The sequence below is a fragment of the Saccopteryx bilineata genome, chromosome 1 (assembly GCF_036850765.1).
Source record: "Saccopteryx bilineata isolate mSacBil1 chromosome 1, mSacBil1_pri_phased_curated, whole genome shotgun sequence".
Lineage (NCBI taxonomy): Eukaryota > Metazoa > Chordata > Mammalia > Chiroptera > Emballonuridae > Saccopteryx > Saccopteryx bilineata.
In genome coordinates, this window is record NC_089490.1 from 210447600 (window position 1) to 210464554 (window position 16955).

Sequence of the window (16955 nt, forward strand, 5' to 3'; positions counted from 1 at the left end):
ATTCAAACCAGCTAGTTATCCTGCTAGGCGGTAATACTAAGAAACACTGTAAGAAAGTAAGTTTGAACCACTGGTTTCCTGTACTTAATTTATTCATATTAACCCGCACCATGAATAACTAGTCTCACCATTAACTGATTAACCTTAAACCCAAATGTCCATCCAAGGGATCTTCCCACTGCCACATGGCCTTTGGGTAGACTGTACTCAGCACATACCCCCGAGCACACACACCCTCAAGCTCTTAAGAGGCTAACTGGAAATGCAGCTGTGTAAAAAAGGAATGACCAACTGCTCCCCTCAGCTGGTCTAAGAAGGTGGCTGTCTCAGCCAAGAGTCCACAGGTGTGGTACATGCGGGGATGGCAGAACAAGCAGGCATGTGGGCTACCTGCTCCATTCTCTCGCCTGCCACTCACTCACTACCCATCCAGCTGACATCAACTGCCACAAGCCACTCTAGACCAATTTGAGAACCTGTACCTGAGTTCCAGCCGCCTCAGGCACTGACTATATGGTGGGGAAGGGGGATGACAGATCCGCGTACAGCTGTAGCCAGACTGTCGGCCTGAGTCCTTGCTCTGCCACTTTCCACTGCATGAACTTGGAAAAAGGAACTCAACCTTGGTTGTACCTCAGTTTCCCTAATCTCCAAAGTGGAGATCAGTAACAGTACTTCATTCATAAGGTTTTATAAGAATTACATAGGTTAATATGTGCAAAGTATAGCCCACCATACATGAAACACTCTCTAACTATTGATATTTATACCCTCTATAAATATGTTTATACTCTGTAGGTATTCATATTTAATTTTTAGATGGTGACATACTTATACACCTATTAATATCACCTATTAGAGAAAATTAGAGAGGACTTGAGACTAGAAAGGGAATTCTACCTTTGGACGAGTCACTGAGAGAGAGAGGAGCGGAGGCCCTGCTCGGGGTCTAACAGAGCTGAGCTGCCGCAGACACTGCGCAGGGCCAATTTCCTCCCCAGATCTCTATAGTATGCAGGCTCCTGGGCTGCAAAAGACAATGGAAAAGTTTCCCTTCTAAAAAACAGTACTTTTGTAAAAAAGAAAAAAAATGTATAAAGCAACGTCTTGTGTGTTTTTGCAGACGGTTTTATAAAGTCCTACGTCTGCTGGCAAATACCAATGTCTTTGATTTGGGTATTTGATGTCTATACAAGAAGTTTCTGGAAAGAATTTTATGTTTTCCCCAGGGGACAATGCCTGTTTGATTTTGTAGAGTCCATTTTATAAGACCATATATAAATCTTTTCTAATAAAGAACAAAAAATGAAGTTTAGACGACATTTAAAAAGGATAAACCTGCATTATTTGACACTTGGCTCCTCTCCTAGAACTCACATTCTCTATGCCAAAAAATTCAACTTCTGTACAATATATGTACTATATTGTGCAATCGGTACTTAATAAATTGGTACAATATATTATATAAAAGATAAGGTAGTAATTCTCCCCTGCCCCCCCAATGCATTGCCAATGTATTCCAAAGTCTTTCTTCTTTAGCAGGGGCACGGGGTCAGGAAAGTGATCAAATAAATGGACGAACCTTGGCCATTCAAAATACTGGTATACAGCTTACACGTTGCCATGGAATAATGTCCTTGATTTGTTGTTGGGTGAAAATAGAACATTACAGGACAGCACATAGTAGATATGTGTGTGAACAGAGAAGCCTTGTCCTCCCTGTCCTATCTTGGCCAGTCTGTTAGGGTACACTGCCTGCCTCAGAAAGCAGCTGGACTTGGCCTCCAAGGCCATGGCCCTGGTCCAGGTCCAGGTCCAGGTCCAGGTCCCCTCATGTCTTGCCTGGCAATTTTTACAGCTCTTAGAAGTCACCCCATGGCCTCTGATCACGCCATGGAGGGAAGCGGCATGCGTACCACCTGTCCATCCTGGTATCACCTCCTTGCCGCCCTCCACCCAGCCAGAGGGGCTTCTCTAAAGCTGAAAACAGAGGAGGCAGATACTGCCTAAAATCCTCAGTGGCTCCCCCCCACAACTCCCCCCATAATAACCATATCCAAAGTTTCCCACTACCTGCAGGGTGCAAGCCTGGGGCTGGACTCTGTGCCCACCCTGTCTACTATCCCATTTCCCAGGCTCCAGTCACACTGGCGTCCTGTTCCGTGTTTATTTCAGTGACGCAGACCTGCTTGTCCTGCCCTCGCAAACCTCACCTCCTGTCCCTGCATGCCTGATCTGATGGCCCCATTTTATCTTCTCACAGCATTTATTAAGCAAATAATCTTATCTGGCTGTGGGTGTTGGGCTGACTCCCTCCTCCCTGAGGCCAGGCTAACTGGCTTGTACACTCTCTTATCTTTAGCATCTATAGAATTCCCTAGGAAAAAAATGTGGTCTCATGGACTAAAAAGATGCTATTTATCTTCAGAAAGCTCTTATGTTGGCTAAAATATGTTCATTATTTATCATGAATCATATCTATGTATCATGAGGTCCTTCTGGCTTAAATTTATTATGGTTTGACTTTAATATTAATACATTGTAACTTGAATAGTAACCTGTAATAAAAAAGTATAAGTTCTTTTTCTGAGAATAATATTTTCCCACAGCATTTTTGGGTACCCAGTTCTGGGAGCTTTCACAGATGCATGCATCTCTCTGACCAGCCTATGGGCATCAGGACACAGAACATTCCATCACTCCCCAACCAGCTCGTGCTGCCACTCTGTATCACATGCTCCCTACCCCACCCCTGGTACCTTGACCTGTTCCCAAGACAATTGGTGTGTCCTGCAAAGACTGTCCTGTAAGTGGCAGTGCACAGCACCTGGCCTTTTGAGACCAGAGCCTTTCCCTGAGCACAATGCCCGGGAGAGACACTGTGACAGCTGTTCCCTATCATTGCTGAGTGGTGTGCCATTAAGGACATGGGTCCACATGGCCCAAGGTAGACTTCTGTCTGGGTGGTAGTCAGCAGCAGTGTCCTCTTTCCTGCTCAACCTAACAACCACTTACCGGGCAAAGACAGTTCCGCTGCCCCCGGGGAAAGTGTAGGGGTGCTGCTTCCGGAACACGTGCCCCACACGGCTACAGGGGATGATCTCCAGGCTGCCACCACACTGCCACACACGGAAGGAGATCTCTGTGATGGAGAATGAGACCGGGTGACTGACAGAGCACCACCCCAGACAAGCTTCCTTCCTCTAGCCCAGGGAAGCCCTCACTGCTGAGGGAGACACAAGTAGGGAACAAGCCTCTTCCCAGACACAATCTGGAATGTTCTACAATGGCGCCAGCGGACAAACCCTGGATTTCCAGGTCCCATGGCACAGTCAAGAAAAGTATGTGTTGATTAGCTTGACTGCACTGAATATTCCAATGTACATGTATCTCAAACCATCAAGTTACACAGCTTAAAGATCCACAATTTTACTTGCCAATTATGCTGCAATAAAGCTGGAGGAAAAAGAAACTGAAAGAAAGCTCACACTTCAGTTCAGTGGGAGGGTGTCTCCATAGCAGTGTTGCTTATAGACACTATACAGTGGTATAGACAGAAAGGATTCATGCCAAACAATGTACCCGCATTAGGACATTGACTATCTGACATTTTCAGCACTGATCAGAATTATGGAAACCACATAGATCCATGTCACTAAGTCCCATATATATATTTTTTTGACAGAATTCTATTCCAAGTTAAAACCAGAAAAAGGAAGAGCATATTGCAACATTTTTCAGATTCAGACCAGACACCCTGAGACAGGAGTGAGTCTCTGGTCTGCAAGTATAGGACGCCTGGCCCAAGGCCATGGATATCCCTGTAACATTAGCAAGATCAATGGAGAAGATGCTTGGGTGAACTCTTCGCTAGCCGCTCCAAGACCGTGGAGAGTTCTGTTACATTTGCTGAGTGATAACAATGTCAGAGCAGGCAACATAAGAGGTGTAAAAACACACGTGAATCAAAGGCATGATGTGCCTATAATTAAACTCTAGTATTAGATACAACAGGCAAACATAGACACATTTTCCTCTAAAACTTATTTCAAGTATGCTGATTGCCAATATGCATCTGAGTTATTTACATCCGGGAGAAAGATTAGATCTCTTCCCTTAAACTGCACAAAATTTATGTCTGCCCTTGAGCATTAGCAGGCCTAAAGCCATCTGGCAGCATTCACAGGCACCTCAGGGATTCTGGCAGTGACCGAGGATGCCTGAGGAACCCACAGCTTCCACGGAGCTGCCCATGGACTCAGTAGTCAGTGGCTCACTGACTGCACCCCTAAGAGCGTGCTGGGGAGGCAAGGCAACCTACAGAATTAGCAGTCACTGTCATCAGTGCGATCAATCAGAACTGAGGCGGGCATGCTGCAGACCATGAAGTGAGCTGCCCAGCACCCACGCTGGTCAGAGCCTGGCCGTGGCAGCAGGTGCCCAGAGTACACAACAGGAGCAAGGATACCTACTCTGGGCATACGTACAAGAGCTTCCTTTCAGATCCAACAAACTCAAGTCATAGGAAGCATCTCATTCACTAGGAGCAAGCGACATGCTGCTGTTATGGGACTTGAATAATCTTGAATAACCGATTCCTTCATGCTATTAAAAATTAACATTCCTGACCATCCAAGCCTATGCTGTAGAAGTTTCTGACTTTCCCTCTTACCGCATCCAGCAAAACATGGCATAAGAAGTTCTCTGCATTTCAGGAAATAAAATGTAATCATACATTTTATAATTACATCATTTTATAATTTTCCTAACTAGAAAATTTAAAATGGGGGGCTAGGATGGGCCCCTGGCTTCTTAGCGGGGACTCTGTTAAATCAGGAAGGAATCTGTTCAGAGAATTGATGGGACATTTTAAAGGCCAGGTACGAGTTAAACTCTGATTTTGCTTGAAGTTGGAGCTGTTATAACCTGGAGACGACTACTCAATATAACTCATTACCTTTTTAATTAGGCAGCTCATATTTGCATCTTGGTTCTGCTAATGACCAGCTCTAAGACCTTAGGTAAGACCTCTGTCTTTGAAGAAGCATGATATGAGACCGTGTATTGGAAGTGCTTAGCCCAGCAATTTCCAACCCATTGTGGCAAGAATTTTTAAAACATGCACCACCTGACTATTTAGTCAGGGGCTCTAACCTTTTTTTCCTTAGATTGTCAAATACAAAGTGACAATGGCCAACACAACAATAGCTATCTGGTACGAATGGATCAAAATCACACCCTTTTTTGTTGTCAGATTGGCAAAAAATATATAATATTTCTCTGTGTGCTGCAAAATTTTAATGATTAGTTTATGTGTGCCATGAGATAAAAATGGTTGAAAAATTGCTGGTTTAGATCCATCCCGATGGGGTGGGGACCTCCTAAAAAGGACAAATGATGTTCCCGAGGAACCTGACCCCTCCCTGTCTCTCAGGGCCCAGAATCAGGTTCTTAGACTTCCTTAACTGCTCCCATTAGGCTTAGCCTGTTAGCTAGGGAAATGGGCAGCCAGCTCCAGGGGTTTTGTGGGCACCTGCAAGGGGGTGTTCGGATTTTACTCAGTCATCCCTGCATCCACCTTTCCCAACACCCACCTACAAATCCCCCCAGGGCAGGACACCAAGCTGCCGGTGAGTAGGGGACCCAGAAGACATTGGAGCAGTGCCCTGAAGAAAGACTCCTGTCAGGGACTTTTCCTGTTGAACCAGAGACCTCCTGGAGAGCAGCCTTATTCAAGCAAGTCAAGGGGAGAGGAAGCCACCTGAGCCCAGGCAGGGTGTGCCCCTCTTCCCTGTCCCGGCTCACCCGAGTGAGCCCCATTAGCCCCTCCACAGAACCTCGCACACAGCACAGCTACACAGATACAAAAACTACACCAACAATACACCAGATAATTGAAAAAGAAAATTCTCTCCCCTCCCTCTGGTCTCCGTGCTAAAATGTCTCCTTTGATACTGAAATCAACTTGCTTTAAAACACTGGCACAGGCTGGCTGCTCTGTCCCTCGCCTAATCCGTGTTTTCAGCTAACAGCACACATTTCTGAAACCTGCACCTGTTCGCGGGAAACGGTCATCTACGTGATGCGCTGTCCTAGTTGCCCTAAAACCAGACTCAGACTTCTCTTCAGAAGTTAGCAATTCTTCTGAAGCCTTCTGAAATCAAATGGCTTTATTCCTACCCATCAATATACCAACTGACAACAACAACAACACCAGGAGCCTGACTCGAGTCCTCCGTCCCTGCATCCGCCTGCTGTCGTTACTGAGTCTAAAGAAGCTTTCTTTTTTTCTTTTTCTTTTTTTTTTTTCCGAAGCTGGAAACAGGGAGGCAGTCAGACAGACTCCCGCATGCTCCCGACTGGGATCCACCTGGCATGCCCACCAGGGGGCGACGCTCTGCCCATCGCAGGCGTTGCTCTGTTGCAACCAGAGCCATTCTAACACCTGAGGCAGAGGCCATAGAGCCATCCTCAGTGCCCGGGCCATCTTTGCTCCAGTGGAGCCTTGGCTGCGGGAGGGGAAGAGAGAGACAGAGAGGAAGGAGAGGGGGAGGGGTGGAGAAGCAGATGGGTGCTTCTCCTGTGTGCCCTGGCTGGGAATCGAACCCGAGACTCCTGCACGCCAGGCCAACGCTCTACCACTGAGCCAATCGGCCAGGGCCTAAAGAAGCTTTCAACCTCAAATGAAGGCAGAGAAATCCTCCACAGATAGATGTTATCACTAACTTTAACAACATAAAACGAGAGAAAAGTAAGAGGGGACTGAACTCTTTTCTTTTAAACTGAAAAATGCCAGTCTCTGTTACAAGTAAAAACTACTAAAAATGACAGTGGCATCCTTTCCTTTCTCCCCCCCCCCACCCTCCCAGTGTGCACCCTCCAGGGGCAAAGTTAACTTAGCATTCAGTAGCCAAGGAGAACCTCCTCAGAACCCCAAAACCTGCAAGGCTTCAAATGAAACAAAAAACAAAACAAGAGTCTCTTTATCTTGCAGCAGTAAAGACATGGCTGCAACCAACAGAGACCAAAGTCTATAAAATTTCCTCGTTTCTAAATCTGGGTAAAAGTGATTTGCACGGGTTATTTAAAACAATGAAATCAAGTTAGGACCATTCACAAAGGAGTCGGGGAGGGATTCAATGCCATGGCGTCCACCTTACTCGATGTCCAGAAGTACAGCCTGCCCCGGCCCCCCGCCACAGCGCCCTCCTGTTCCGCACGGTGGAAAATGCATCCTAGAGCCTGAGACGGTGCCCGCAGTTTTGTAAGCGTGCTTCCAAAACCTCGGAGTCATACAACATTAGGGAGAGTGCATTTCCCTTCAAGAGCTTTTCAGTATTCTAGCATCCTGCCCTCTCAGGACAACATATTTTACTGTCCAACCCAAGATACTTTGAAGAATAAAAGAGGTGCTGTTTATACTTATGTGAGGACGTCTTAGGTCCAATGAGTGATCACTCTAATGCCTTTAATTTGAGTAGTATGAATGTTGATGTATGTCCTCGTGCCTCCTGACCATCCAGAGTACGATCGTACAGGTGTAAGGCAACATTAGAAAAAGGCAAATGTATTATGTTCTTGTTTCCATAAATTGGTTATCAAACAAACATGCTTTTAAAAGTTAATAAAACTGGAACTAATTTAATTTTTTGAAAAAAACCTCACTCTTGCAGGTCAGCGAGCATGAAAAAAACTCACTACTCAAAGGGTTAAAAACATTTCCCAGTTGGCACCCTGCATACCACAAACTCTTCCTGTCTCTTCAGAGCTTCCATTTGTCATTACTAGCCCTCGTGGTGGGTAGGAAAAGACCGTGGTTTCACCAGACTCGGAAACTGTGGTGGCGGAAGACACAAGGCTCATACATACCCAGGTTCTCTCCTCCCCACACGTCCATCATCATGTCATATTTCCCCAGTTCTTCAAAATAGAGCTTGTCCATCACGAACAACCCTCCAGCAATCATGGGGGTTCTGAAGAGGCAGAGGGTAGAAGGGCGAGAGGGAGAGGCCAGAGGTCAAGATTAGCCCACCAGCACTGTTAAGCCAAGGTCAAACCTATAAGCTGACCCTAGGCAAGTTCTCAGTCTTTCAGTGCCCAGTTTTCTTAGAGGAGTCCACAACCGCCACCCATGAAGCAGCCAGCGCTCTTAGGGAACACTCAATAACATCGGCTATATTAGTATGGTCATTGTCACGGAGCAGGTTCCTCTTTGTCTATGGACTCACCATCGTCCTCACTTCCCCATCAGCTTGGGAAGGGTTAACAGATGTTTTCAGAGCCCCTGCTTCCTCCCAGCAGAGGTGCTGGGAGAGTTAACGCAGTGTCAGGTGCTGGAACCAGGGCATACTGCAGAGGGAGGCTGGCAAGCAGGTAGGCTTGTCTGTCTGCTCTGGAGGGGGGGAGGTGTGCTCCGACTCCCAGAATGGACCCCGGCATGGCCTGGCAACCTTAGAGCCAGGTGCTAATGAAGACAGTCTCCTTCTCCGTGAGCCAACAGGAGAGCATCCTGCCAGGTCCAGCCCCTTCTTCCTGGTCCCTGAGGTCCCTGGAGACCCCACCCTGCCACAGAAAATGCTCTACATTAGAAGCACAGAGAGCACACAGTGCTGCACCTCGCCTTAGGTAGGTGCTTCATCTGAAGAAAGGAGTCCCAGAGTGCTTCCCTGTGTGACCTGCTGGTCGCTAGAGCTAAGACGGGGGACACAGGGTCGGGGGGCAGAGTATGAAGACTCCCACCAGGTCTCTAGGACGGGGCCAGCCTGGGGCCTTACCTGCAATCCTGGCACTTACTTTATGGGGGCGACGGGGTTCCCTTGCCGGGCTCTCCTCTGCTCAGGTGTCATGTAATCCCACTTGAACACCAAGTTCCAGTCAAAACCTGCCAGCCACGGAAAAGAGAAACGGGCGCTGACAACAGCTGCCGTCTGCTCCTGCACCCGCCGGCCCTCAGAGCTGACAATCACCAGCTATGCGGTGACTCCCTGAAAACTAAACGATGCAAAACACACAACCGAACACACAAATGTGTAGTGGGGCAAGTGAGTGCCCAGGGCATTGCGGCAGGCACGGAGCCTGCTTCCCCGTAAAGCTGACCCAGATCAGAAGGTCTAAAACCAAAATGCCTAAGATGAATGTGAAGGGAGAAGAGAAGTGAGGACCGCATGGGGAGCACCACTGCCTATCCAGGGGCTGCAAGGAGGCCAGAAATGAGTGGGGTGGCGTCGGCTCCATTCCTCTAACACTGGCCGGTGGGGGGGGGGGCATCTTTCCCTGGGCCTGGAAAAGTAGCCCTTTACTCTCTCTCTCTCTCTCTTTTTTTTTACAGGGACAGAGAGTCAGAGAGAGGGACAGACAGGGACAGATAGGAATGGAGAGAGATGAAAAGCATCAATCGTCAGTTTTTCGTTGCGACACCTTAGTTGTTCATTGATTGCTTTTTCATATGTGCCTTGACCCTGGGGCTACAGCAGAGCGAGTAACCCCTTGCTCGAGCCAGTGACCTTGGGTCCAAGCTGGTGAGCTTTGCTCAAAACAGATGAGCTCACGCTCAAGCTGGTGACCTATGAGGTCTTGAACCTGGGTCCTCTGAATCCCAGTCCTATGCTCTATCCACTGTGCCACCGCCTGGCCAGGCACTATCTCTCTTTTTTAACAACAAAAATCACTTATTTTACCAATGCGTCAACATACGATGCTGCATTGGTTTCCAGTGTAATATGCAGTGACTATGTAGGTGACTTTGACATCTCATGATGGAGGGAGAGGAAGAGCTTTTTTATAAAAAGGAGCCAAAAAACAGCAAAGTGGGCAGGCATGTTTCTATTTCCAGGCAGCCTGGCACCTGGAGAATCCACAGGCTGTGCAGACTGGGGAATCTGGGCCTGGTGCCTGGCTGTGGTTCTGGCACTGGTAGGCCCCGGGTCCCCAGCTGCCGGCTCTCGGAAGGGGCGCCCCCCACCAACAGCCGCTCTCCAGAGGCAGGAAGAGCACGGGTCTGGGCAGCACTGGCTGGCTGCACTGCATTCTGCAGGTCTGACGGCCGAGCTTCAGTACTCCAGGGCCACCTACCCTTTGCTCTGTGCCTCTCAAGCTCTCTGACATTAGGTGTATGGTCAGCAGGGCTTGTGTGATGGCCGAGTGTGGGTTCTTGTCTGCACACTCGGTCTGCAGCCTGAGCACGGCAGGACAGGAGGCAGGGGCTCAGCGTAGCCTACAGCTCAACCAGAGGTATGGAACCAAAAAGGTCACCGGCTGTCACTGCAGAGTGGAGCGACTGGCTGAGCGGCCAGCAGCAGGGTCAGTGACGCAGGAGAGGAAACTGATACAGGTCCCAGACTGACCTGAGGAGTCTGCTGTTCCCGAGACAGCCAACCTGCCTTAAACACACAACGTCAGCCTGGAACAACAAATACCCTGCTGCATTGTTAACAGAGAATGCAAAGCTCCACTGGCTGGGCCACGTAACATTATCTGCCTGCATTTTTTGAATGTTCACTATAATTTTATTAATTTGGTACAAAGAAATAACCTATATTGGATTTTAGGAATCTCCTAAAAACATCATCTTTGTTTTTTTCCCTAAAGGGATTTCATAAAATGCTCCAAGAGTGAATTTGGGCCCCCGTTCTTCAGATCCAGCAGGAGGCCTGCCCCTACCTGAGCAACGCACTGTGGGAGAGACAGCCCATCAAACCCCAGCTCTGGCAAATGCTCGAGGGGAGCAAGACAGTCTGAACATTAAGGCGTCTTGCTAGGTAGGGGGTCTGTCCTTGTTAAAGCCCCAAACTTTCTCACCAATCACTGAGCATCTCTCCTATTTTCAACATAAATATAGTCCTCCCGGCACAAACGGCCCCTTGCTGATACCCCCGGGGGGGGGGGGGCTGCTTGGCCACATCCCTGAGCTCACACTGGTCACTCTCATTCTTTCACTCCCTGATGTGGCAGCACGGCCATTGCCCCTTCTTAGATGGGGGCACTGAGAGTGCAGGTGAGCCGCCTGCCCACAGTGATGGGGCCTGAGCGGGCAGATGGCACCAAAGGCCACGCCTCACTAACTCTCCCAGTACTCTGGTTTCTGAGAGTGTGCCCAGTTTTATACCTTCACTGCTTTCTGATGTAGGTCTGTCTGGAATGACCCGCCTTCTAGTGAACTCAAAGTGTGAGGCGGTGGGAAAAAAGTCCTCATTTTACATAAAGAAACTGGGATGCTGGGTGGCTAGACAAGAATTCCCTGATCTTGGGTGTAAAGGGTCAACATTGAATAAATTAACACAAACAGACAAGTCTGTGACAGCAGTTTGAGCTGCTCAGACCAGTCCTTGCTGACCTCCTGGCTCTTGGCTGAGCTCTGAGAGGTCAGGCTGCCACCCAGCTGAGTCTCAGAGCACGGAGCACTCATGACTTGGCTGTGGCAGAGTCCTGGAGAGCACAGGTCACACCTCGACACGATCCTAGGAACGACTGGTCAGAGCCAGCTTTTGGATGGCCAGGTCCTCAGAGGGGCTAGCGTGCATATTCCTGTATGTCTGTCAGCATCAGGAGACCAGTGGCTCTCCAGGTGTGGTCTAGGAGCCACTGGGGGTCCACAGACCCTTTGAGGGGGCCTATGACATCAAAACTACTTTTATATTTATACTAAGATCTTCTGTGCGTCTTTCAAGCATATTCTTCAAAAGTACATGATGAAATTTTCTGGAAGATCCAGGAAGGTTGTATCAGCACTCTAATGAATAGCAGGCCTTGTACTTGCATCATCCTGTGTTTTATCAATTTCTTCACTTTGTTTTCTAATACAGCAAATATTGATAATAGATTTCACATGACCAGAAGTTCTTTAGGGCCTTCGATAATTCTTAAAACCATAAAGAAAGTATTAGACACATCATTCTGGGGGGCTTCAAGTAGACTGTATTTGAGGATACACTCCCAGAGACTGCGAGAACCAACAGGACACTGGTGTGGCCATTCAGACACAGGTTACCAGAAGGGAAGCAGGACCTGGGTGGTCTGGGTGGGGAGAAGGGACCATAACCAACCACATGTCAGGGAAAAATCAGCAAGACTTGGTGACAAGTGAGCAGGAGTCAGGGTGACCAGGTGTCTATCTGGGTGACCAGGTGAACAGGTGTGCCACCAGGACACACAGGCTGTCTGAGGAGCTGGCAAGAGGGAGGGGTCAAGATGGGCTCCAGTGCCATCAGCTTTCACCATATACTGCCTGGCAGTTCTGGACGCTGCTCATCCCAGACGCCTGGTGGGCAAGACATAGTCTTCTCTCATGAAAAATGACACCAAACTGAACCGAGCCACACGTGTCAGAACAGCAACAGAGGTCAAAGAGACACGAGAAGAACAGGAAACACGGGAGCTCTCGAAGGGGAGCAGGCTGTCCTCGCTCTGTAGGGACTGAACTTGTTGGCACACTCAGAGCCCAAACCTGGGGTGTCACGGCCACCATCCCTGTCACCCGTGACACTGAGCACACAGCACTCAGATGCCAAGTGGACAGGAAGAGCAAGGTGGGAGGACCGTGAGCAGTACTTACCACCCTTTAGATCAGCAGATGCCCCCACATACTGGAAGTTGTCCATATTAATGACATCGATAATGGGGGACACGGCCCGAGTCCTGTCCTGGAACACAAATGGAGAAAAAACAAGAGTAGGCACCAGAACACACTGAGAGTCTCACCCCAAAAGAAGGCATGTGTTAGGCAGTTACAGTGAACACCCAGCTGACCCCTGTACCCAGCTGAGCGCCTGCTCCACCACTGCAGACAGTCTTGTCCTGCGCCATGGGACAGCGAGCCAGCAATCAGACTGAATCGCTCCTTAAGTTATGCGGTGGGCACAGAACTGAACAGGCATTTAGGTTTAGGCATTTAGCTGATGGCCTAAATCAGGGGTCCTCAACTCCCAGGCCACGGACCGCTACCGGTTTGTGGGCCATTTGGTACCGGTCCACAGAGAAAGAATAAATAACTTACATTATTTCCGTTTTATTTATATTTAAGTCTGAATGATGTTTTATTTTTAAAAAATGACCAGATTCCCTCTGTTACATCCATCTAAGACTCACTCTTGACGCTTGTCTTGGTCACGTGATACATTTATCCGTCCCACCCTAAAGGCCGTTACATGAAAATACTTTCTTACATTAAACCGGTCCGTGGCCCAAATAAGGTTGAGGACCACTGGCCTAAATAACACCAGTGCCCCTAAGGTCCTTTTCTGTTTTCCCAAATGTCAAAACCATGGGGCTGCTTTCATTCTGACAGCTCTAAGCTCAGCTGCACTTGAACATGGGTAATCTCTGAGCTGCTGTGGCCCTCAGGAAAGGACTCAGGGCTGAGATGCCCACACGGCAAAGTCAGGAACACATGAGTGGTGCGTGATGTGGAGAGTATCAATATTATCACATCACAAGGTAAACCAAACTGACTAGAAGATTCTGGATTCTAAGTCTGTCTTATCTGTGATTCTACCAGACAAAACACCCCTCCCCCCCAGCCCCAACACTGAGGCATTTTTAAAAGTCACCCTGCCACTGTCCTGTTAAGAGACTGTGAACACAGGCCTTTTAGCTTTCCTGCTCTCTTTAAATTCGAATGGTTGGTGCTGGTAATAGATGCTGTCCCATTTGACAACAGTTAACAAGAGTAAGTGCTTTCCTGAGCCACTTAAAGAACCCCATGTGAACCAGAAGAAAGACTTCAACAAACAAATTAGTAACAGAATCAGCAGAGCTAAAAATGTAACACACCAGGGAAACACACAAGAGAATACTCTAAAGCCCCAACACCACCCGGACGCAGATGTGTGGAGGAGAAACAATGCCCTGTGCGGTGCATGGAGAGCAGAGAGTGATCATGTCCTCAGTGCCCAGCTCAGCCGGACCAGGGTGTGGAGGAGAAACAATGCCCCGTGCGGTGCACGGAGAGCAGAGAGTGATCATGTCTTCAGTGCTCAGCTCAGCCGGACCAGAGTGTAAAGGTTCAAGGACATGATTTGCTCTACTGCTAAGTCCACTTCATATATTTTTCTTTTGATAGGACTGGCATTAATGAGAATGAATATTAAATATTCTCAATTCTTCCATCCTTAATTTAGGAAGGGGTCCTTGAAATAACCCTGACAGTGGCCTGTGTATACTCTAATTCTTGGTTGCAGCATGCATGTGGCCTGTGCTTGCCTGGGACAGACTGGTGGACTGAGAAGTTGGGGATGGGGAGCCAGGATGGTTTCTTCTCTTAGGGAGGCAAGTGTGTGGTGTAAGACACCTTAGTCAGGGGCTTGGTGAAACTCTCTGTGCAATCCTGACTCTGCCACTTACGTGACTTTGGGTAGGTGATTCAAGTTCCCTGCAGCCAGCTTCCTCACCTGTCAAGTGGGGGTGATCCCTGGACTGAAGGTAATATACAATGTGTCTAGCATGTAGTTAGTACTCAATAAATGGTAGTGACCATGATGGTCATAATGCCAGCAGCTTGTGGTTTCATGATTTACTGCCCATCAACTATCCTTGCCACCATAAAAGAATGACTTGGGCATGTTATATTTCTTCAGTAGATTCATTAAGTTTCTTTCTCACTCCGAGAAAATGCTTTCTTAGTAGGGAGAAGCTCAACAGACAAGCAGAAGGCAGGAGAAATGACAGAGGCCAACTCTCTAGCAGTGATGACACTTGTAGATGCACAAAATGTGCCCGTGGACCACCGTGACAGTCTTGATTGGGGGCTGTATGCTTACAGTGCCTCTTCTCCCCTGGGAGCCAGCATCTGTCCTCCAGAGCGTCCCCAGCCCACCCACCCTTAGCCACCAGCAAGAGCAGCAAACTCTCAAGTGGCACTGGCTAGATGCCAGGCAAGGGTCCTAGGCACCACGCACCTCTGACTCAGAGAGCTGGTTGTAGAGCTGCCAGGAAGGAAGCTCCTCCTAAGAAAAGGGCCTCACACCAGTCAGGTGTTCACCCCCTCTGCGATCCTTGCTCCCTGTGTCAAGCGAGGTTTCCCCCTAGAGATAGACTCTTACTGTGAACAAATGTCCCCCTTTTTAGCATCGAGCGAAACCACAGCTTGAGCCTGACCTCACCTCAGCCACCCGCTCCAGCAGAGGCTCCAGCCAGTGCTCGTTGCATTCGCAGTGGCTGTCCAGGAATGTCAGGACTTTGGCCTGGGCCGCATCAGCCCCCCGGACCCGTGAGCGCATGAGGCCTGTGGAAATGATTCAAAAGCACATCAGAGACAAAGGCAAAGCCAGCACTGACACCCCCCTGCACACACACACACACACTGTGGGCCTCTCGCTGGGCAGCTACCTGCGAACTCCTGTGGTGGAATGAGTACCACCCCTTGGTTACCCAGACAGAGTTCCATCACTACTTTTTAAAAGTTAATAGGATGACTGAGAAGATAACTTCCTTAGAAATACTGCCTTCTGAGAAAGTCCTTTATTATCACTGAAGTCTCCTTTATCGAGCAACTGAAATGTGGGACCTTTAAAGCTATCCTTCTCTGACAGAGTGAGAGTTTCCTAGTTAGCTGGGCTAAAGAGGGTATCACCGGAAACTCCCAGACACTTTAAGTGCTAACAGTGCCGATTTTAATGGTGATTATGTCACAGAGTTGCAAGTATCTTTGCCATCTAAGACTTAACAAAAAACAAATAACATAAATGACAAAGCCCATACAAAATGAGTTATACTTACTATTAGTCAAATTACACAATGTATCTATTTATGACCCATTAACAACATACATTTTTAAATCACACACAGTCTTATCCCAAATAGCACTTTTATTCCTAGGTGATGTGGTCACAGTGGCTTTGCTGTGTACGCTGGGCTTCACCAATAAAGGTGATGTGGCTGTTCACGACCAGTGAGGACAAGTGTTTTAAGTTCCTTTATACACAGCTGTCAAAATGGGTTTTCTAGCTGTATGCTAGAGTAGGGGAAAAAGATGAAAGATTTCTCTTTCTGGAATTGCAAAGTAGCACATAAGCAAGCGACATGGGGCAAACCCTCATTCAAATAACAATTATAGACTCTGAGCAAAATAGAAAGAGCAACCATTGGAAAGGGCTAGGGAGCAGCCAGAAGCAGGCAGAAACTAGAGGGGACTCAATCCTTAAAAGAAAAAGATCAGGCCCTGGCCGGTTGGCTCAGTGGTAGAGCGTTGGCCTGGCGTGCAGGAGTCCTGGGTTTGATTCCCGGCCAGGGCACACAGGAGAAGCGCCCATCTGCTTCTCCACCCCTCCCCCTCTCCTTCCTCTCTGTCTCTCTCTTCCCCTCCCACAGCCAAGGCTCCATTGGAGCAAAGATGGCCCAGGCACTGGAGATGGCTCCATGGCCTCTGCCTCAGGCGCTAGACTGGCTCTGGTCACAACAGAGCGACGCCCCGATGGGCAGAGCATCGCCCCCTGGTGGGCATGCCGGATGGATCCCGGTCGGGCGCATGCGGGAGTCTGTCTGACTGCTTCCCCGTTTCCAGCTTCAGAAAAAATACAAAAAAAAAAAAAAAAAAAGAAGATGATCTCTATGCTTATTGGGTGTTTCCCTGAGGTTCCTCTCCAACCCACTGCAATGCAGCCTTTTTGGCTTGAGGCACCAGAGCACAGAGCTCCGGGTCTCCAGAGGCTAGAAACTGAAGGAGGCCATCCTACAAAATCGGTAAGCCCTAAATCTGATAACTTCTCTTTAAATCCTTGGCTGACTCCGAACATGAGGTACAGGGGAGACTCTACAGAGTCTATGAAAAGAAATAATTTAGAAGGCAGAGGGAACTAAGATTTTAGGCACACAAAATTTGGAACTTCAGTCCCATCAGGTTAAAAGGGTTTCCTAAAGACCCGAGTTATATATAAAATCCAGAAGGAATACCTCTAAGAATACAGACTGTGTCTCAAGAATAAGGGATTCACCCAAGATATACTTGTCCTAGTACAGTACAA

General features: G+C 48.2%; 1 protein-coding gene across 3 annotated transcripts in view; it reads right to left on the reverse strand.

Annotated features, from left to right (window-relative positions):
- GALNT2 (polypeptide N-acetylgalactosaminyltransferase 2) overlaps positions 1-16955 on the reverse strand; it is a 219071-nt gene that overhangs the window by 26368 nt on the left and 175748 nt on the right. For all 3 annotated transcript variants that reach the window (XR_010726019.1, XR_010726018.1, XM_066234914.1), the window contains exons 7-11: positions 15096-15217; positions 12551-12638; positions 8794-8881; positions 7870-7973; positions 3016-3142 (exon numbers count right to left, since the gene is read on the reverse strand). Coding sequence is in view for 1 of the 3 variants with exons in the window: in XM_066234914.1 (XP_066091011.1) it covers positions 3016-3142; positions 7870-7973; positions 8794-8881; positions 12551-12638; positions 15096-15217 (529 nt within the window). In the remaining 2 variants the exon portion in view is untranslated. The remainder of the gene's footprint in view (positions 1-3015; positions 3143-7869; positions 7974-8793; positions 8882-12550; positions 12639-15095; positions 15218-16955) is intronic.